This window comes from Lissotriton helveticus, chromosome 4_2, assembly GCF_964261635.1.
Source record: "Lissotriton helveticus chromosome 4_2, aLisHel1.1, whole genome shotgun sequence".
Lineage (NCBI taxonomy): Eukaryota > Metazoa > Chordata > Amphibia > Caudata > Salamandridae > Lissotriton > Lissotriton helveticus.
In genome coordinates, this window is record NC_136064.1 from 79,363,789 (window position 1) to 79,385,245 (window position 21,457).

Sequence of the window (21,457 nt, forward strand, 5' to 3'; positions counted from 1 at the left end):
TGCATAAACCCCCCCTCCACTTCTCTTTTCTTCCCTCCAAGTATTCTAGTGTGGGCATTGAATTTATGAACTTGCCCCCCACATTTACAAGACTCCTTGGTGGGTCTCCCATCCTTTGACTCACACACACACTGAAACAGTGACTGCTGAATGTCCTGAGGGGAGGGAGGGTGGCGGGAGGGGGGCGGGGGGTATAAGTAAAAAAAAATCTTAAAAATGTGTTGGCTGTGCCTTGCTGAGGCATTCAATCAGTCACCAATTGTAGGGTGCATAGAATCTAGAGTTAATTGGCAGCTGTGAGTCAAGGAGGTGGCGCGTCCTTCAGCGGCAAGGCCGCTTCCTGGCCTCTGCAGCTCAATGGACGAACAAGCTGTTCTTGTTGATGTTTGGCTGCCGGCTTCCATACTTTCCTCGACGTTTGGCACGCGCAACAAAGTTTGACTTCTCGATAAGCTCGGCCTTTTCAATGTTCCTGGCTTCCACACCATGAGCAATGCCCAGAAAGCCATCTGGAGCCTGGAATCCAAAAATACGATGAGAAAAGGCCACAGCACCTGGAAAAGGACGCTGGGGAGGCGAGTTAAGCAGGTTACTTAGGACACCACCTGTCGCCGTAGCTGTGGCGGCCATTTTAAAAAGGACCGCTTTCAGTGAGAGCCAAGGACTGTGGGCCCGGAGTTATGGAAACCAGATGGCCACACTGCTTGTTCTCACCGTTCTCCTGTTGTGAAAATGTCAGAGAAAAGAAATTATATATCTATCGTTAACCTAATTCTCTTCATTTGTCAAAGACAACAAATGTTTGTACTGTGCTACCTGGTAACCATACACGCCAACAGACCCGATTCAGGTGGGAGTCTCATGATTTATTAAGCCAAAAATGGCTTCATTTTAGCCATTTCCCACCTGTAATTGCCTTTGCTTCAATGTACGTCAATGGGGAAAATTAAATCCTCCTATAATTTTCTTCTTTCAAAATGTAGGCATATATGTGGGCAACATCAACAATATTAATTATGATAGTGATGATGATGATCCAGTGACTGTGAGTGTTTTTAAAAAGTTTATGAGTGTTAAATATATATACAACAAGGTGTATTGGTGAATCAGTGGGTTTATGAGTGACTGTTTGGATGATTCAGTGGGTACCTGACTGACTGTATAAGTGAGTGATTGGGTGTCTCAGTGAATGTACGGGTGAGTGACTGGTTGTGTGAATGTCTGTCAGTTAAAAAAAAAAAAAAAATGTAAATGTATACTTGTAAAGCGCACTGTTACTCCATCTCGGAGTGTCCTGGCGCTGTATACCACTGGGGAACCCGTCCTTGCTTTCCCTGTGAGAAGGTCCCTCCTGGGCATCCCCAAGGTGAAGCCAGGCATCCCCGGCGCTGATGGGGCCATTGTGGAGATTAAGCAAGTTTTGCCCAGAGTTGCAGAGTGGGACCCATGGTTAGCTTAGGCACCTAGGCGAGAATTATCAAGTCCGCGGACATTGACCCAAGACCCTGCCGCAACGGGAATTGAACCCTGGTCCCAGGCCGACCTCTGCTTCAGGGTCTGCCGCTTCTAACCAGTGAGCCACACTTCTCCACAATGGTGCCTAAATGGCTGTATGGGTATGATGGATACGTAACTGGCTGTTTTGGTGAGTGATTGGTTGTCTGAGTACCTGTATGGTTGTCTGAGTGTCTATGTGGATGGGCGAGGGGGTGTGTGACTGGCTCTATGGATGAGTGAGTGGGTGAGTCAGTGGCTGTATGGGTTAGTGAGTGCATGCGTGAGGGGCTGTATGGGTGAGCGAGTGTGTGTATGTCTATGTGGTTGAGTGAGTAGACATATAAGTAGTATATGGGTGAGTAACTGGGTGGCTGAATGGGTGAGTGTGTGTTTGTGTCAGTAGCTGTATAGGTGAGTGAGTACATGGTATTATCTGTATGAGTTAGTGCGTTGGTGTGTATGTGTGTATCTGTGTGGGTGAGTAAGTGGCTATGAGAATGACTGTGTAGGTGAGTGACTAGGTTTGTGAGTAGCTGTATAGTTGACTGACCGTGTGTGAGTGGCTGCATGGGTGTATGAGTCGACATGTCAGTGGCTGTATTAGTGAGAGAGTCAGTGTAGGAGTGGCTGTATGGGTCAGTGAGTGTATGTATGTGTAGATTTATGAATCAATGAGTGGCTGTGTATGTACTGGTATGGGTGTGTTAATGGTTGTGTTGGAGTGGGAGTGGGTGTATGAAAGGGTATATGGGAATGTGAGTGGGTGCATTAGTGATTCTGTGGATGATGTCATAAGTTATATCATCAGTGATGTCATTTGAGATGTCATGAGTGATGTAATATGTGATGTCATAAGCACTGCATTGCGGGGTGTGAGTTATAGCAAGCTCAACTAACTATAAATGCTAAATCTAGCTGGCATTGCACAAGTGAAACCTGAGTCTAACTATAACATCCCTATAACCTTTCTTTTTTTTTCAATGAATTTCTACGTTTTTTTAACTAGTAGTCACATTAGCAAAGTGGTGGAGAAAGTGGGCTGGGCCTGCAACCAGTTCTCAGCAATCTTGCTGTCTGGGATTTACTGGAGGTAATAGAAGCGGTTCCTGGCCCCAAGGACCCACAGCATCCAAGAGGACTTTATCCCCCAACTAGCAGTGCACCAGGAGGCGCATTTGCAGAGTGGTGGAGAAAGGGTGCGTGGCCTCCGACAACCTCTCAGCAGTCCCGCTCTGTGGTACTTACTGGCGGTAAAAGGAGGGGTAGGTGGCTGCCAAGGACCCTCAGCAGCCAAGAGGACTTCATCCCCCAACCAGCAGTGCACCAGGAGGCATGTTTGTAGAGGGGCTGAGAAAGGAGGCATAGCCTCCAAAGACTGCTCAGCAATCCCGCAGTGTAGGACTTACTGGAGATACCAGGAGAGGTAGTTGAGCCCCAAGGACCCTCTGGAGCCACGCGCTCCCGTTCCCCAACCAGCAGTGCTTAGGAGGTGCTTTTGCAGAGTGTTGGAGAAAGGGGGCATGGCCTCGGAGGTCCTCCGCTGTTTGGGACATACTGGAGGTAACACAAGGGCTTGTTGGCACCCATGGACCATCAGCATTCAAGGGAACTTCATCCCCTTCATCCCCTAACTTGTAGTGCATCATAAGGCATGTTTGAAGAGGGGTGGAAAAAGAAGGTGTGTTCTCTGACCACTTCTCAGCAATCCTGCTGTGTGGGACTTACTGGAGGTAAGAGGAGGGGTTTCTAGCCCCCAAGGGCCCTCAGGAGACAAGGGACTTCATCCCATAACAAGTAGTTCGCCAGGAGGTGCGTTTGCAGAGTGGTGGGGAAAGGGGGCGTGGCCTCTGAAGACCTCCCAGCAGTCCCACTGTGTGGGACTAACTGGAGGTAACAGGAGGTCTTGTTGGCCCTCTAGGACATTATCCTTCAACCAACAGTGCACCAGGAGATGCGTTTAGTGAAGAAAGGGACGGGCCGCTTGGGACTTGCCATTCTTATTTTTCTTTTATTCTGTGAGGGGGCTGTGTGGCCCTCCTTCCCTGGGCCAATTTTGGCCCTGAGGACCCCATCCATGCGGACCGCATGGCCCCCCTCCCCAGGCCGATTTCGGCCTCAGCCACCCCATCCCCCGGGGCCCGGCCATTAGTGTGTATGCCGTGGTGCCATCCAGGGAACAAACTTTCTAATGTTGGGGACCGTGGGGAGGGGTGCTCAAGGTCACTGCGGTCCCTCCTGGCTCGCTGCCTCCTGCGGGAGCCAGCATTGCTTTGAAACAAAGAGAGCTGCTACCATGCAGCTTTCTCTCTGTCAAAGTAACTGTGCTCCGCTTTTAGCTAGCGAGAGCAAAATGCTCTCATTTGCTTAAAGTGGAGTACAGTTTGCTATGGCTTGGCAGGAGTGGTAAAACTGATGTCAAGCAATAGCAAACAGCTATGTCTCGGGTGTGCACCCCAAGGCATAGCTTGAGCTGACCCTCGGGGTGTTGGTCCCCAGGGCCACCTTTGGCTCCAGGAGAGGGCCCTGGGTACGTGGTGGTCCCTGCGGCTGCAGGGTGGCAGGAGGCCCCCACTTTAATTGTTTACATTTTCCTTGGGGTGGTGGTGGTCACTGGGGCTGCGGAGTGCCCCAAGGGCCCCCTGCATTTTTTTCATTTTAGTCCTGGGGAGCTGGCAGCCCTCATACCTGTGGGGGAGTACATGCCCTCTGCATTAATTTTATATTTAGGCCTGGGGAGATGGTGGCTCCTGGGGCTGCGGGGGGCCAGAGCCCCCACACCAAAATATTACATTTAGCCCTAGGGAAGTGGTGGTCCCTAGGGCTGCGGGTGAACCAAGTGGCCCCCTGTACTTATGTCATGTTTCACCCATGGCAGGTAGCTCTTCACGGGGCTGTGGAGGGCCTAGCAGCCCCCTCCCCACATTAATACATTTGACCTGAGGAGGTGGCGGTCCTCAAGTCAACCAAACATAAATTGCAAAGAATGCTCTGATGAGGTGGCGGTCCCCGGGGCTGCGGGGGAGGCCATATGGGCCGCCCACATTAATTTTACACATAGCCCAGAGAAGGTGGCAGCCACAGGTACTGAGGGGGGGCCATGCTGGCACTGCGCATCAGTTCATTGTTCGCCCCAGGGAGGGTCCCGTCCACTAGGCAGGTGGGGTGCTGCGTGGGCACCACCGCATAATTAATAAACACTGCACCTGGGATTTGACCCATCAAAGTGAAATCAAATTTTAGTAGGATCCGCAAGTCCACTGTAAGAATGCCTGTCCCCAGATATTTATATTTTGTAACCTTAAATATCTCTGAAACTACTGAACAGATGTACATCAAATCACAAAAAGTACACTTCCTGGACAAACATTTGGTGTAATTCCATTAAGCGGTTCGGGCTGTAGTCATGTTCAAAAAAGTCCCTATAGACATAGCATGGGGAAATGTGTTTTGGGACGCCCTTTTTGTTTGCTTGGCCCCTGCTTGACGGATCACCCTGAAACTTTCAACACAGCAGCTGCACCACAATGGAGAAGTTTTTTGAAATTTTTGTGAAGATTCGCAAAGCTGCACCAAAGTTATTGGCAAAACAAAAATCGCTTTTCCTATGGAAACTTTGGTCCTAACTATAACTACCTACTGGTGACCGCCTGTAGGATGTATATATATATATATATATATATATATATATATATATATATATATATATATATATATATATATATATATATATATATATATATATATATATATATATATATATATATATATATATATATATATATGTATATGTATATATATATATATATATATATATATATATATATATATGATAGCTCCGAAATCCTCCGAGAAATACCCAGCCGGGCCAAACGAAGAAAAGTAGCACTCACGGGATTCAAGCAGCTTTACAGCACGGATGATTTATTTAAACAAACGCGTTTCAGGAAAACAAGTTCCCTTCGTCAGTGTTAACATCAGAACGCACACTCGCGGCAACATTTTATAATTGCATGCTGGGTAGTCAAGAATAGAGGTAGGACCAATGGGCTCCACAATTTACGCGCCATCTTGGAATGTGCAATGTGTATACATGTAACATATAAATTGTATATAAACAGTGTGCCATAAATCGGCAAAGGGGATATATTAACCCACATCTTTGTCCTTAAGAAGGTTATACCGCCGTGTATCGGCCTTGCATGCACATAAGCCATCCATTGATCACTCTTAGTACATTCTACTGTGAACAGTTGTGCCAAGATCCATGTATCCTTACACAAATCTATATTGGAACGAGATCGTTCTAATTTAATGCTATCTTTGTCCTTAAATCTTGCCGTGTATCGGCATTTGCGGCCTAATTGGCCGCCAAAACAGGCAACAACTATCCAATTTCAGAGAAAATACAATATGTTCTAGACCCCAGAAATTATATAAAAATCTTATACTGATTACAAAAATATATTATACCAAATATCTAATATACATTTACCAAACTTTTTCAGATATTTTCTTGTCTCCCAGGATCTGATGTTATTTATAGATTGTTGCAACCAAACATAGTACTATATTACAGCTATGTAAATTAGGTTAAATGTGAGGCTAGTTCTTCCCCCATATTTAATCCTCCAGGTGCTTTGGTTTCTAAGTCTATAATATACCTGGATTCTAGTCTCCTCAGGGTCTGCAATCTATTCCCACCTCGTGGATTTTCTGGGACATGATCTAAACAAAAGAACCTGAGAAGATCTCTGTTACTACTATGTTTGATGGCAAAATGTCGGGCAACTGGATAGGAAAAATCCTTATTAGCGATTGCCCGCATATGTTCCAACACCCTCAGCTTTACCGGATTAATTGTACTGCCCACATACCTCTGTTGACATGGACACATCAAACAGTAAACTGCATGATCAGTCTGACAGGACATGAATTTATTTATTCTTCTACCTGTCTTACACCCTCGTACTCCATAAGTTAAGGTTCGTTTGCTGTTTATGCAGGCTTTGCATCTCCCACATGGGAAAAACCCTTTAGCCTCCTTTAACGTACCTTTGGTTTTAATTATTGGCTGCAAATGACTCTGAACAATATGATCTCTTAATGATCTCGCCTTCCTAAATGTTATAAGGGGCCTGGCTGGAATATCTGGACCAACGATCTGATCTGTTTTTAGAATCTGCCAGTGTTTGGTCATAATTGACCTCAACTTAGAAGAGTCTGAGGAATAAGTCGTGATCATGCGAAACTTTCCGTTCTTGTCTGGACGTATTCTCTTTTCAAAAAGTGTCTTGCGGGGCAGTTTCTTAACTCTATTCAGTGTCTCATAAAGGAGACCGTCTTTATAGCCCCTCTCAGAGAATCTGGCTATGCTTTCATTAGCCGCTCTTTCAAAATCCTCATCCTTGGTACAGTTGCGTCTCAATCTTAATAGTTCCCCATAGGGGATACTATTAATTAGTTTTTTAGGGTGGCTGCTTGAGGCGTGTAAAACACTGTTCCCTGCAGTTGGTTTTCGATAAAGTGATGTACAGATTTTACCATCTAGTATCTTCACCTCTAGGTCCAAATAATTGACCTTCTCCTGGCTTACCTCCCGATGTGAATTTTAGATTACAGTTGTTCCTATTCAGCAACTCTATGTACTCTTTGGCCTCTGACACAGGCCCATCCCATACCAGGAACAGGTCATCAATGTACCAACATTTAACATTTAGGAAGGCGAGATCATTAAGAGATCATATTGTTCAGAGTCATTTGCAGCCAATAATTAAAACCAAAGGTACGTTAAAGGAGGCTAAAGGGTTTTTCCCATGTGGGAGATGCAAAGCCTGCATAAACAGCAAACGAACCTTAACTTATGGAGTACGAGGGTGTAAGACAGGTAGAAGAATAAATAAATTCATGTCCTGTCAGACTGATCATGCAGTGTACTGTTTGATGTGTCCATGTCAACAGAGGTATGTGGGCAGTACAATTAATCCGGTAAAGCTGAGGGTGTTGGAACATATGCGGGCAATCGCTAATAAGGATTTTTCCTATCCAGTTGCCCGACATTTTGCCATCAAACATAGTAGTAACAGAGATCTTCTCAGGTTCTTTTGTTTAGATCATGTCCCAGAAAATCCACGAGGTGGGAATAGATTGCAGACCCTGAGGAGACTAGAATCCAGGTATATTATAGACTTAGAAACCAAAGCACCTGGAGGATTAAATATGGGGGAAGAACTAGCCTCACATTTAACCTAATTTACATAGCTGTAATATAGTACTATGTTTGGTTGCAACAATCTATAAATAACATCAGATCCTGGGAGACAAGAAAATATCTGAAAAAGTTTGGTAAATGTATATTAGATATTTGGTATAATATATTTTTGTAATCAGTATAAGATTTTTATATAATTTCTGGGGTCTAGAACATATTGTATTTTCTCTGAAATTGGATAGTTGTTGCCTGTTTTGGCGGCCAATTAGGCCGCAAATGCCGATACACGGCAAGATTTAAGGACAAAGATAGCATTAAATTAGAACGATCTCGTTCCAATATAGATTTGTGTAAGGATACATGGATCTTGGCACAACTGTTCACAGTAGAATGTACTAAGAGTGATCAATAGATGGCTCATGTGCATGCAAGGCCGATACACGGCGGTATAACCTTCTTAAGGACAAAGATGTGGGTTAATATATCCCCTTTGCCGATTTATGGCACACTGTTTATATACAATTTATATGTTACATGTATACACATTGCACATTCCAAGATGGCGCGTAAATTGTGGAGCCCATTGGTCCTACCTCTATTCTTGACTACCCAGCATGCAATTATAAAATGTTGCCGCGAGTGTGCGTTCTGATGTTAACACTGACGAAGGGAAGTTGTTTTCCTGAAACGCGTTTGTTTAAATAAATCATCCGTGCTGTAAAGCTGCTTGAATCCCGTGAGTGCTACTTTTCTTCGTTTGGCCCGGCTGGGTATTTCTCGGAGGATTTCGGAGCTATCATTGATATCGCGGGACACCGCCGCGTTTCAAGCACCCGCTATGTGAGTGACTCGTGCTAATGGTGTAAAGGAGCTGGATATATATATATATATATATATATATATATATATATATATACACACATATATATATACACATATACATATATGTGTGTATATATATATATGTGTGTATGTATATATATATATATATATATATATTCCAAGAACTCCGTTTTCTTCTACTCCAATCCTCCGGAAAAACGAACACGGACCCTTATAGGTAATTTGCTAACTTTTTATTCGATGTGCAACACAATTGCCGCCATGACGCGTTTCGGGCCCTGTAGGCCCTTGATCACATGACATTGTTTAGCAAGCCACCACCCTTTAAAGTGCAAATGCATGTCACCTGACCACTGGGCCTAAGGAAATAAACAGCAGACTTCCGCCTAATTCCAGGTTCATTGATACAAAGAGGTATTTATACATTTTAAAATATTAAATACTTCCGTAAAAAAAACTCTAAATTATCACCAACTCCTTAAACAATTCACCAGTTGGTCTGCATAATTATTGCTGTGCAAAATTTCATTTCGTACAAAATTCCGCAAATATCTACATAGATTAAAATGGAATGCATAAATAAACACATATGTAAATAAAATATAAATATATAAATATACCCCATTCTATTTACAACAATAATAATCTGTGCAATTCTGCCTATTATTGTGCAAAAATGCGCTGTGATTGTACAAATATGCAGATAACAACTGTGAACATTATGATTCAAGTGGTAGTTTTCTAATACTGCCCCAGTGGGCTCTGAACCTTATCCCGAAATTACTGCTTCCCAACTGCCCTTCTACTGTGGTTAATCAGTGCTAAGCATTACTCAGAGTGAAAAAATATATAAGGAAGAAGAAGGAAAAAAGAAGGGGGAAACGAAAAAAAGGAGTGGAAGAAAAGAAAGGAGAGAATATGTAAATAATATCAGCTACATGTGAATCCCATGTCCCAACCCTTGTGTACCTAAAATTCAAACAAATATTAATGTGTCAGTTGTTTTTTTCCCCTCTTCTCTCTTTTTTTTTATATATATAAAATGTGTTTACTGTTACATGTCCTAAAGATCCACTATCCCAGCTTAGGCCAACAACTACCAATACCTCTGAACTCTTGTTTCTGCTCTGAGAGACATGTATACATATCCTCACTGATGTTAAGCCCGTCAGGTGTCTTACAATTGAGCTCGAGGATGTATCTTGTCTCCAATAATCTCAACTGGGCCTCCCTGTCGCCTCCTCTCTGTAGTGGTGGAACCATATCAATCGCGAAATAGCTTAAGCACCCCAAGTCATTGCCATGGCAGGAATTAATGTGCCTTGCCACTGGGTATGCCTCATTCCGATTGTTGACCGCACGCATGTGTTGGAGTATGCGTTTGTGGACCTGCAACTTGGTGCTCCCAACATATTGCAGGCCACACACACACTCCAGCACATATACGACAAAGTCTGATTTACATGTCATTTTTTTCGAGATGGGCACTGGCACTTCACTAAATTGAGTAGTGTAAGATGTCCTATTTTTCCCCAGCTTGCATGCCTTACATGAGGCGCATTTGATAAAGCCTTTCGTGGTTCGTAGCCAGGAACCACTACTTATCACTTCTGGACTACTTTTCACGAGCATATCGCTCATGGAGCGTGCTCAGCTGAATGTAATTGCCAGATTTGTGGACAAGGTCCCACCAATAATGGGGTCACCCTTAATAATAGGCCAGTACTTACGAATAATGGTTTGCACTCGTTTGTGCTGCCTACTGTATGTAGTGATGAGCCTTGGTTGATCCGGGGTTGACGTGTGTGTGTGTGGGATACTTGTAAAGCGCACTGTTACTCTACCCGAGTGTCCTGGCGCTGTAGACCGCTGGGGAACCCGTCCTGGTTTTCCCTGTGAGATGGTCCTTTCTGGGTATCTCCAGGGTGAAACGAGGCATCCCCGGCATCTGTGGGGGGCCGTTGTAGAGATGAGGCAAGCTTAATGCCCAGAGTTACCGAGTGTGTTCCCTGGTTAGAGTAGGCACTGAGGCGAGAATTATCGAGTCCATTGACCCTGGTCCAATACCCTGCCGCGCCGGGAATTGAACCCTGGTCCCGGGCCGTTCTCTGCTTACAGGTCTGCCGCCTCTAACCAGTGAGCCACACCTCTCCATCAGTGACTTGTGATTTTAAAGTGCCATTCCTCTGATTTAAATGACTTTGCTGTTGGTTGGCCTTTATAATGGCTTTATCTAGCACTGACACTAAGGGCTAGATGTAGGTAATTCTATTTTACCACTTCTTAAATACTGAATTTTACCGATTCGGTATTTGAGAAGTGGTAAAATAGAGGGGGAGGGATGTAGGTATTTCTGAATCAAGATTCGGTATTTACCGATTCTGTAAATACCAATTCGGTAATGCCCATTGATTCCTATGGGCATTGAAGCCCATAGGAATCAATGGGCATTACCGAATCGGTATTTACAGATTCGGTAAATACCGATTCCAGCAAGGGTGCAGGGCGTGTCACTTTGACACCCTCTAGCACCCCAAATACAGGCATTTGTGCCATGTGGCACACAGACATGCCCACCTGGATTCGGTATTTTACCACCCAATTGGATTGGGTGGTAAAATACTGAATTTGTAAGGCCTTTGGGACTCAGAAGAGTCCCACCTACATCTGGCAGTTACTCAATCGGTAAAAATACCGATTCGGTATTTTACCGATTCGGTAAATTTACCGATTTGGGAAATTTACCGAATCGGTAAAATTGGCCACCTACGTCACAAATACCCATTTACCGGTCGGAAACGGCCAAAATCGGCCGTTACCGGTCGGTAAATGGCCTCCTACATCTGGCCCTAAATACCCTCTGGTTAAGAACATCTCCCAACTGCTCATTTGGGCCTGCTTACACTCCCCATCCGTACTGCATATTCGCCTGATTCTCAGCATCTCCCCGTCGGGGATGCTGCGAATCAGGTGACCAGGGTGATGACTTGAGGCGTGCAAAACTGTATTTCCCGCTGTTTCTTTACGATGTAACCTTGTCTCTAGCTTGCCTTTCTCAATGTAAACTTCCACATCAAGGAAGTTTACCGAGGACCTACTCACATGACCAGTGAATTTTAGATTCAGGTTGTTATATTGATACCTTTGATAGAGATCGTAGGTCACCCGACCAATAATTTCACTACTTTGGTTTCGGGCCCATATACTTAAATTCACCATATACATTGATCAATCTACTACCAATAATCATGAGTCCCTTTCGATTGTTTCTATTGTACCCGACTTACCATCCACTGTTACGGGTACCTATGACCACGATGGGTCAGGGAGCTAGCTGTAAAAGGAAAGGCAGCAAAATACAAAACCCAATATTAAATAACTTTGATATTCATCAAATGACCACGGACAACTAGGAAGTTTTAAGAATTTTATCTAGTAATCAGTTTAGGACATTATAAGGTTTACAGTTAAAAGGCAATCGATAATCAAGATAACAAAAAGCACATAACCATACAAGAACAGTGTAAGGGCAATCATTTAAGTTTGTAAATAGTGCGACAGGGAACACACTAAAAATGGAACTCAAGAATAGACATCTTTAAATGGGCAAGGTTATGCAAGTATAAATTTATACTATGGGAAACAGTTTTCATGAATATGAATGGGAAATTAGGAATCCTAAACAGCTATAATAAGGGTGAAAAGTGAAACACGCTATAACTCTAGTAAAGTACTTCAGTCAATGTTATAAGAGAAAATTATAGACCACATAAGGAAATTGCAAACTGCAATGGAAAAAATGATTTCTAAAAGGTAGGGTAACATAGGAACACGTTATGAAATTAAATGCAATGACTTTATGAAAGACAATGATTGCGGAAAGCATGGAAAATTATCATATGCAAAGGTATGTCTTTATTGAAGCAAAGACAGAAAATAGAAAGGTGCAGTTTTAGAGTTTAGCAAGATATTTACCTAGACTGGTGTGAAAACCAACCCTGGCCACGGGTCAGTTAAGGACAGGAAATACGCCCAGGAAGGACAGACATCAACGGGACAGCAGGTGCAGAATGGACACCCCAGGACAGGACAGGAAACCCAGATTAGGATCAGGGCAGGACCACCAAGGCACGACCAGCACCCGCAGTTTGGAAGCAACGCCTGCGCTCCACCCTCTCTGCAGCTATCAGTCAGAACCCCGATTGGGTTAGCGAACTCCCCAGCAAAGTGCTCCGCCAGCACTTAAGGTTTAGTAAAACCTTAGTCTATGGTCAATATTCGGACAGAGTGCTCCGCAGCGCTCTGTATATTCAGTCACCTATTGAGTGCGTTGGGTCAGTGACAGGTCAGCTATTCGGACAAGTCGGACAATTTCTCTAGCTGAACCCAGGCTAGATATACTGTTTTAGGTCAGTGTACCACCCCCAAATGTTGCAAAGTGTCAGAATCCCCAATTTCGATTGGTCCTAAGATAGGATGGGTTAACACACCAATCAGAACAGACTTTTCTAAGGCCTAATCTACATTTTTGGGTACCGCCTAGCAAGATTGGGGTTCCCATGAGAAGTCGCACGGAATACAATGGGGAAGAATACATTGTTAATAATGTAACACAATTTGATTTCTCTGGCTGGGTGAAGGTGCATCTTCCCAGGCCCTTCTTGGCAGCAACCTTCTCTTGGCTCGGTTTCAATGCCACCTCGCCATGTCTGGTCCTGCGCAGTACTGCACTCCAAGATGGACGCACAAACCCCCATCACCCCTCCGTGCCGAGGATACATGAAAAGTAAGCGAAAACAAATTAAAACATAGAAAATAAATGAATGTATTACATGTCATGATTTCACACTTCAGGTTTATCATCATAAAAAATATGCTATGCGATTAAGGGTAAGTGCTACACATAACGACACGATGAGCAACAGCACGAGCTTCACCTCGTTATCACATTAAGCGGCCATCTTATAGCTATTACGCATGCGCACCCTTTCCCTCCAGAACAACATCTACGTAAGGTCACGTGAATGTGACTAACGCATGCGCAGAAGCGAAAATTCAAGCAGCGGCCATTTTAGGTACAAGGGTTATTTGTATTAGTAGAACACATAGGCAAGCTTCACTAATACACAAGCATATCAGAATAAAGGAGATTAGTAAAACGTACAATTTGTTTATAGGATTACAACAGATTCGAGGTTCATGACTCGAGCAAGTCGCGATGCGAAATCTTGCTCTATCAATCCCCTCTTTGATGATATTTACTATCATCACAAAATAACGGAACCAGATGCCAACTTTCTTTCACACTTTGTACATTTCTATCTCTTCCAACAGGCAATTCAGTTTCTCTTTCTCATTTTTGGTAGGGTGAGAATTTTTCACCCTTTTATAAATCTGATTATTCATTTCTTCCAATTCAAGCTCATCCGCACTCCGTTTCACACCTCTCGCATTCACTTGGTACTTCTTGTTGTGTTTGCGACATTTGCAACAGACGAATATGAGGAATAGAATAAGACCTATTACTCCAATTGGCATCAGTACCTTAAACAATAAGCTTCTACCTAAGCTAGCAAACCAATGACCTACGTTGGAGAGACCATCAACCAGTCTCTTCCAGGCACTGTCAACCTCGAGTGGTTTGAGTTCCTTTTCCAAATTAGTAATGTTTTTCACATATCTTTTGAGCTGTACACTTTTGTCCGGAATGTAAGTGCAACAATGTTGCGCCTTCAACATCCGGCAGACTCCGCCCTCTTTTGCTAATAAGGTGTCAATAGCAAGTCTGTTCTGCAAAACCATTGATCTGAGCCGTGTCAGTAGACAACACATCCACTATGGTGGATAATTTGCAAATTCTGTGAGTGTTCAGAACCACTCCCACTCCAGGTATCAGTGCACTAAAAATACTACCCATTATTTCACCTACGCTTTCTCTTTTACTACGCACTAAGCCATTAGTGTTTTCGTTGCTTCCAGCAATTTCATTCATATGGTATATTTTCGGGAAAACAATGCCAAAGTAGCAGCTTCCATACCAGTGATCCGGCAATTTGAAATAAGCCTTGTTTCCACATACATAATAAATTCCGGGAAACACAGGTTCTGACCCATTTTTGAAACCCCAACCTCCAATTACCTTGTAATTGTGTTCACATTGACTGGAACCAATGAAAATGTTATTATAATAACTAGTCTTCTTGCGACGAAGACAGTTTCCCTTTCTTTTCGAAATCCAGCAACAAAGCAGGCCCTGCCCCACCATTTGAGGTGCTTTCCATGTCCTCAGCCCATTTTGGGGTTTTCTGTCTTTTGTCATTTGCCTTTCTTTGGAAACTCTCCCTTCTTTTTTCTGCCATGTTCAAAAATATTTTCTCTTGTTCATGTAATGAACAGGTCAAGTTGTCCCTTTGTGCGTCATTTAGGTCTATGGTACCTATAGTCAGAAAGTATTCTCCCATATAACGTGTAACGTCACTTTTAGTGTGTACAGGATTCAGATTTCCACGTATAGGAAGTTCGGAAAATATCACGTCATTGTTAGAGTAATAGTACTGTAACGGTCCTCTTTTATAGAATAAGCTTGCTAAAATACTACAGGAAATTCCATATGTCAGGGGCAGGTGATGGTAAGTCACTCCCACAGCTACAGAAGTCGGTAGCTTCATACAGACATATCAATCTTCTATCTCCATAGTTTCTACATAATGTACTAACAGGTTTGCGAAAACATTTAAATGAGTCTGGTTCTTAACTCCATGATAATGTAGTCCTTCCTCATCTGATGCTTCTAAGTCTCGTTTTGTCTGTCTGAGTGCTTTTTCACGTCTTTCTACACTTCGTGTTGTCAGTTCTTCAGTGTCGGTAGTCTGAGTAGGGTCAATATTAGTATTTTTGCTTACCATAAAAGGAATGAAAACTGTTAGTCCTATCCAAACTAATATAACTATAACTATACTACATATACATACCTTGCAGCATGTTTTGCAACAACTGCGGCTAGGTCTACCACTCACGTTTGAATCAGACATTTTGGCTCAGAAGAAGTTTTCAACCCCTCTTTGTGGCCTTGCCCAGGTATCTTTATGCTGAGCAATTTCACGGCGGTTCGTCCTCTTCCTCTGCAGAGTAATCAGCAATAGGTTCCCCGTCGCTTTCGTCAGTAATATCAAGATACTCCAAATTTTCCAAAATCAGGTATGTCCATTCAGGATCCTGGTATTTTTCATTCAGTCTTTTTATTCGATCACTCCTTCTTTTGGAGCTTTCTCCAGCTTGCTCTGCTATTCGTATGCTTTTTCTTCTATCAGCAAGTTTCTCTTCTACTGTTTTTATTCTCAGTCTTAGGGCCCGATGTAGGTCGGTCGGTAACGGCCGAAAATCGGTATTTTCGGCCGTTACCGATCGGAATACAGACAACGGGATGTAGGAGGCCGAAATCCTGCGAAATCGGCGATTTTACCGATTCGGAAAATCACCGAGTCGGTCGGATTCCGAATCGGAAAAATGTAGGAATCGGAAAAAATCTCCGATTAGGTAATCTACCGATTCGGAGATTTATTCCGATTACTACTTTTTCCCGATTCGGAATCCGACCGACTCGGTGACTTTCCGATTCGGTAAAATCGCCGAATTGGTATATATTCCGAATCGGTGAAAATCCGATTCCATGCGAAAACCCTAAGATTGAGATGTAGGTAAGCACAGAAATACCGATTTTGCTCTAAAATCGGTATTTCTGACTCGGAAATTACCATGGATTTGAATCAGGTGGTAACCAGGTGCAACCTATAAAAAAAGACCCAAAATGCAGTTCTACTTGCAACATGGCAGCTTTCTATGTCATAGCTAGACGGCTACGGCTACAGCAGGAAGGTGAGAGGGAATGGCTGAGACAGGAGCAGGTGTACAGGCAGAGGGTGACCCTGTGCATGCTGACAGATCCAGAGATCCTACAGAGGTACAGGCTGGAGGCAGACACCATCAGAGACCTCATCAGGGACCTCCAACCCCTGTTGCAGCACCCCACCCCAAGGGCACATGCAATCCCTGTGCAGGTGCAGGTGCTATGCTGCCTACATCTTCTGGCGTCTGGCAGCTATCAAAGTGTAGTTGCTGTGGCAGGAGGGGTGACCCAGAGCAGCCTGTCAAGGTTCTTCCACAAGTTCCTTGATGCCATGATCCAGAGGATGGCCCACTACATCTCCTTCCCTTCCACCCATGCAGAACTGGCACAGACAAAAGCTGAATTCTATCAGATGGCAAGATTCCCCCACATCATTGGCTGCATAGATGGCACACACATACCGATTTGCCCCCCTGCTGACACCGAATACGTATACCGCAATCGGAAGTCACGGCACACCATAAATGTGCAAGTGATATGCAATGCCAAGTGTGTGATCACTGACCTGGTTGCAAAGTTTCCGGGGAGTACCCATGACTCCTATATCTTCCAGAGTAGCGGGATTTATGCACGGCTGATGGCAGGGGAATTTGGCGAAGGATACCTCCTAGGTAAGACACAGTGTCAGACCCCCATTACCAAAATTGCAGTGTGTAATACATGTATGCATGTGAGTAATGTTACCCCTTCTCCTTCCAGGCGACAGTGCATATGCCCTACGCTCGTTCATTCTCACACCTTACCTCAACCCCTCAACACCCAGCCAAAGGAGGTACAACCGTGCACACAAAAGCACGAGGAACGTAGTGGAAAGGACCTTTGGCATCTGGAAGAGCAGGTTCAGATGTCTGCACAAGAGCGGAGGTGCAAGACAATACACCCCCATCACCTGCTGCAAGATTATTGCTGTGTGTGCAATGTTGCACAACCTTGCAGTCAGGAAAGGCACTGAGGTAGAGTTATCCGACTACGAGGACCCTGATGATGACAATGCTGTCCCACTACCACTACCTGCTGGAGTCTCTGCACCATCTGACGGCAGATACAGGCGTCAGGAGATCACAGACAACTATTTCTGAGTGAGTACAGATGCACAAACAGGTCAATGTATGTGTTCAGAAATTAAATTTAATAATGTTGCATCAACGTTACTGCACTGATGTGCAACAAAAGAAAAGTTAAACAACAAGGGGTAGGAATGTCCAATGTCCGGGTTGCCTCACCCGCAGTGGCAGTCCTATTTTTTGCTGCGCTTAGCAGGCCCACTGGGATGAACCTCACCCCCTTCAGAATGCCCTGCAGCCTCAGCTGAGCGTCTGGTGCTCCGGCGCGGCTCTGACGCAGTGCTGGCCGGGCTGCTGCGGCTGCTGCTGTCCCCAGCCTCGCCCAGGACGGGATTCACTGCGGTGTTGGAGATGAGTAGTGTCTCCATGGCTGTTGTTATACGGCCCATGCCCCTAGTGACCTCGGACATGGACTGTGTGAGGCTGGCCTCCATGTTTGCCCCACGTTGGCATGACTGTGCAGTCGCAGCCGCAAGGCGGGTGAGTGACCTGTTCGTGACTCTTGCATCCCTGCGACGACTCAGCTCATGGTCATCCAACCTGGTGCAGAGCTGGGTGATGGCAGTGGTCATTCGGCCAATTGATGTTGCTATGTCCTTGTTGCTGTCAACGAAGGTCTTGAAGCCCTGTGTCATCTCACCCATCTGCAGGTTGTGCAGGCGCAACTGGCGATGGCAGGCCAGGATGGATTTCGCCTGCATCCTCTGAATTGTGACCATGCTGGTCTCCAGCCCTGCGAAGACGCTGCCTCCCGGTGCTGGTATTGGGCTGCTGGTAGCACGTGGCCTACGTGGAATCCTGCTGCCCTGCTGTGTGTGCTCTGGTGTCGCTGGTGTCACGGGGTCTTGTGCAGGAGCCTGACCCGCTGCCCCCTCCATGATGACTAATGGAGCCACTATTCTCCTCCGGGCCGGGGAAGTGGCAGGTGCAGGGTGGCTCTGTGGTGGTGTGTTGTCCGGGGAGAATACCAATGAGGGCGACTGAGACTGAGACAGTCGGGGGGAGTGTGGAGTTGTGAGGGAATGTCCTGTGTCCTCCTCATTTGCCAGGGCACAGCTGTTGTCCTCCTCCTCCTGTGCTGCTGCACTGGTGCTTGCCACTGCCGCACTGGCTGTTGGTGCTGGAGCTGATGCTGCTCCCCCGCCTGATGGTGCCCCTAGGTACAAAGAAGCATTTGTCAAGTGGGTGCTAATGTGTTCCAGTCACAACTATTAAAGCATTGCACATCTCATTACAAACACGTTGATGCTGTATTACAGTTATTTATCTCATGCTTCTGCTGTGGCATTATTGGTAACTTTTGCTGAGTACATTTAGCACGATGCATTGCTCATGTCTGTTGCTAGCTGTACTGGCCTGGGGTTTGGCTGTGCATTGGGTCTGTAGGGGAGGTGTCTGGTATGGTGTGTCAAGTTGCGCATGCTTCTTACCTGTAGCTGTAGCTCGGGATGAGCTATCCAGGTCCCCAATGCCCACGACACTGGCCCTCTCGATGGTCGTCGCCACTAGTTCCTCCAGCTGAGTGAGGGGTGGCGCACGGTTTGTTCCTCCTCCAGTGAGTCCAGCCTGCTTGTGCAGGTCGGCCAGTTTGCGCTTGGTCACGCCACGGATGTCATAAAACCTCTTCTTGAGGTCGTCTAGGCTCCTGTGGGTGACACCAACTGCATTGACTTTCTCCCCGATGTCGAGCCACAGCCTCCTCTTGGTGCTCTCCGGGACAGTCAGGGACTGCCTGCCATATAGCTGGGTGTGCACCCTCACCACCTCCTCCACCAAAGTTTGTAGCTCCATGGTGCTGAATTTAGGATTGCGCTTCCGCCCTGCCTTCTGGCTCTCTGTGCTGGTGTCCATGTCTCTCAGGGATCCTGCTCACAATGCTGCTCTCTCTGTGTCTGCTCAACTCATGCAGCTTTCCAGAATGTTCTGATGAGTTGCACCTGCCTGGGTTGCCACACCCTGTGGGGGAGGGTGCTTACAGCTCATTGGCTGATGTCTTCAGTGTCACTCAACCAGCTCGGCAAAACGGCATTCTCCGAATCGGTATTTTCCGAATCGGTATTTTCCGAATCGGTATTTTCCGAATGTGTTCGGTAAATACCGATTCGGAATGTATAATGCCTTCCTATTGGCCTTTCGGCCCATGGGGCGTATTTATTGTTCCGAATCGGCGTTTACCGATTCGGTTGGTTCCGCATTTTTTTTTTCCCGATTCGGACTTGTCCGACCCGGCCTATACCGATTCGGTAGTTGGCGAATCGGTACGTATCGACTCTCGATACCGAATGCTACCGATTCGGTATTTTTCCGATGATTATTTCCTACATATCATTTTCCGATTTTGAAATACCGATTCGGTACGGATCGGTATTTTAAAATCGGTAAATGCGTTTTACCTACATCGGGCCCCTAGTCTCTTAATGTATCTTGGTTCGATATTTTTCTTTTTCTTGAGTCTTTTGGTTGGCACTGTGAGTTGACTTTCTTCTAATGCTCTTTTGTTTTCATTCGTTTGTGGCACTTCTTCTGTCTCTTCCCTTCCTGTCTGACTAGTCCCAGGTCTTGTATCTATTTCTTCTGCCTGGTTACTGAGCTGACCTGGTTCAGGTGAATTTTGGTTTTGGCTTTCAAATGTCTCTGTTTCTGTGTCCTGAACACGTTCTTCTAGTTCTATCTGATCCTGTTCAAGCACTTCGATCCCTTGATTTTCTTCTGCTCGAACTTTTACACTAGTTCTAGTCTGTCCCCTTTCAATTTCAGGAGTTAGTGGAGGTGTGTCAATCACTTGTTCTGTCCCTGTCTGACCTTCCTCTTCGTCCTCAGATTTGACGTGAATCTCAATGATCTGAGGGTCTTCGCCTGTGCCTGTCTCGACCTCTCTATTCCACTCTCTATCTTCGTAGATTCGCTCTCTTGTTCTGATTGGGTCTTCAATGAGATCGATTATGGGTATCCAATCATCTTGGCTGGTGCTCGGTTGCTCGTCATCAGCTACTTCCGGACCAACGTCTGCGGGACCCTCAGCTGTACTGGTACTTGGCTGTACGTTATCAGCTACTTCAGGACCGACATCCGCAGACCCCTCAGCTGGACAACCTTCAGCTCCAGGCTCCTTGTCGGGTATCACCTTCTGGGTATGACTGGCATGGATCCACTTGGGAACGCCTGCACACTTCACCGCTGTCGTGGTCACCAGTATTACTTGGCGTTTTTCTCCCCACCTTGGTGCATGGCAACTCGAACAAGTGTGCTTCTTTATTCTAACCCAGTCACCAGGAACCAATTTGTGAACTGGAGTTGTCGGGTTGGCGACGGCGTCTTCCCCAATCTGGCGAGAGATAGAACGCACTTGGTCACCCAGTTGCTTGCAGTACTCAAGTACCAAATCATCAGTAATGCTTAACAGTTTGTATCCTGGTACCCATGCTTGTCTCATCACTCTTCCCATTAGGATTTCATGGGGGCTCAGGCCTGTTTTCCGATCTGGAATACTTCTGAGTCCCATCAGAACAAGAGGCAAGGCATTAATCCAATTCATTCCAGTTGAGTCACACATTTTTGCCAATCTCGATTTTATTGTGCCATTTATTTTCTCTACTACTCCAGAAGCCTCTGGACGATATGCACAGTGCAGCTTTTGTGTGATTCCGAATGCTTTACAGAGCTGATCGATTACCTCATTCTGAAAATGTTTGCCTCTATCTGATTCAATAGTGACTGGAACCCCGAACCTAGGTATCAATTATCGCAGTAACAATTTGGCTACTGTTAAGGCATCACTCTGTGGGACAGGGTAGGCTTCCACCCATTTTGAAAATAGGCAGACAATGACAAGGACATATCTTTTTCCCTCGCAACGAGGCATGGTGATGAAGTCAATTTGTATTCTCACAAAGGGACCCCCTGATTTCCCAATTTTCCCCAGTTCAACTACTGTTCTCT

General features: G+C 45.2%; 1 protein-coding gene across 1 annotated transcript; it reads right to left on the bottom strand.

Moving 5' to 3' along the window:
• Positions 1–354: 354 nt before the first annotated feature.
• LOC144751958 (uncharacterized) lies at positions 355–19,571 on the bottom strand. Its single transcript, XM_078639920.1, has 3 exons — positions 18,949–19,571; positions 17,964–18,674; positions 355–554 (listed from the first exon to the last, which is right to left on the bottom strand). Exons 1-3 carry the CDS (start codon positions 19,367–19,369, stop codon positions 355–357), a joined length of 1,332 nt encoding a protein of 443 aa, XP_078496046.1. The 5' UTR covers positions 19,370–19,571.
• Between the last annotated feature and the right edge of the window lie 1,886 nt (positions 19,572–21,457).

What these genes read in the sequence shown, in the direction of transcription:
- LOC144751958 (XM_078639920.1), bottom strand. Translation starts at nt 19,369, where the DNA reads ATGGACACCAGCACAGAGAGCCAGAAGGCAGGGCGGAAGCGCAATCCT. An exon ending in ATCCCGAGCTACAGCTACAG is followed by an intron (nt 18,675 to 18,948) that starts GTAAGAAGCATG and finishes CTTTGTACCTAG; the next exon opens with GGGCACCATCAGGCGGGGGA. An exon ending in GACTGCACAGTCATGCCAAC is followed by an intron (nt 555 to 17,963) that starts GTGGGGCAAACA and finishes GTCCTTTTCCAG; the next exon opens with GTGCTGTGGCCTTTTCTCAT.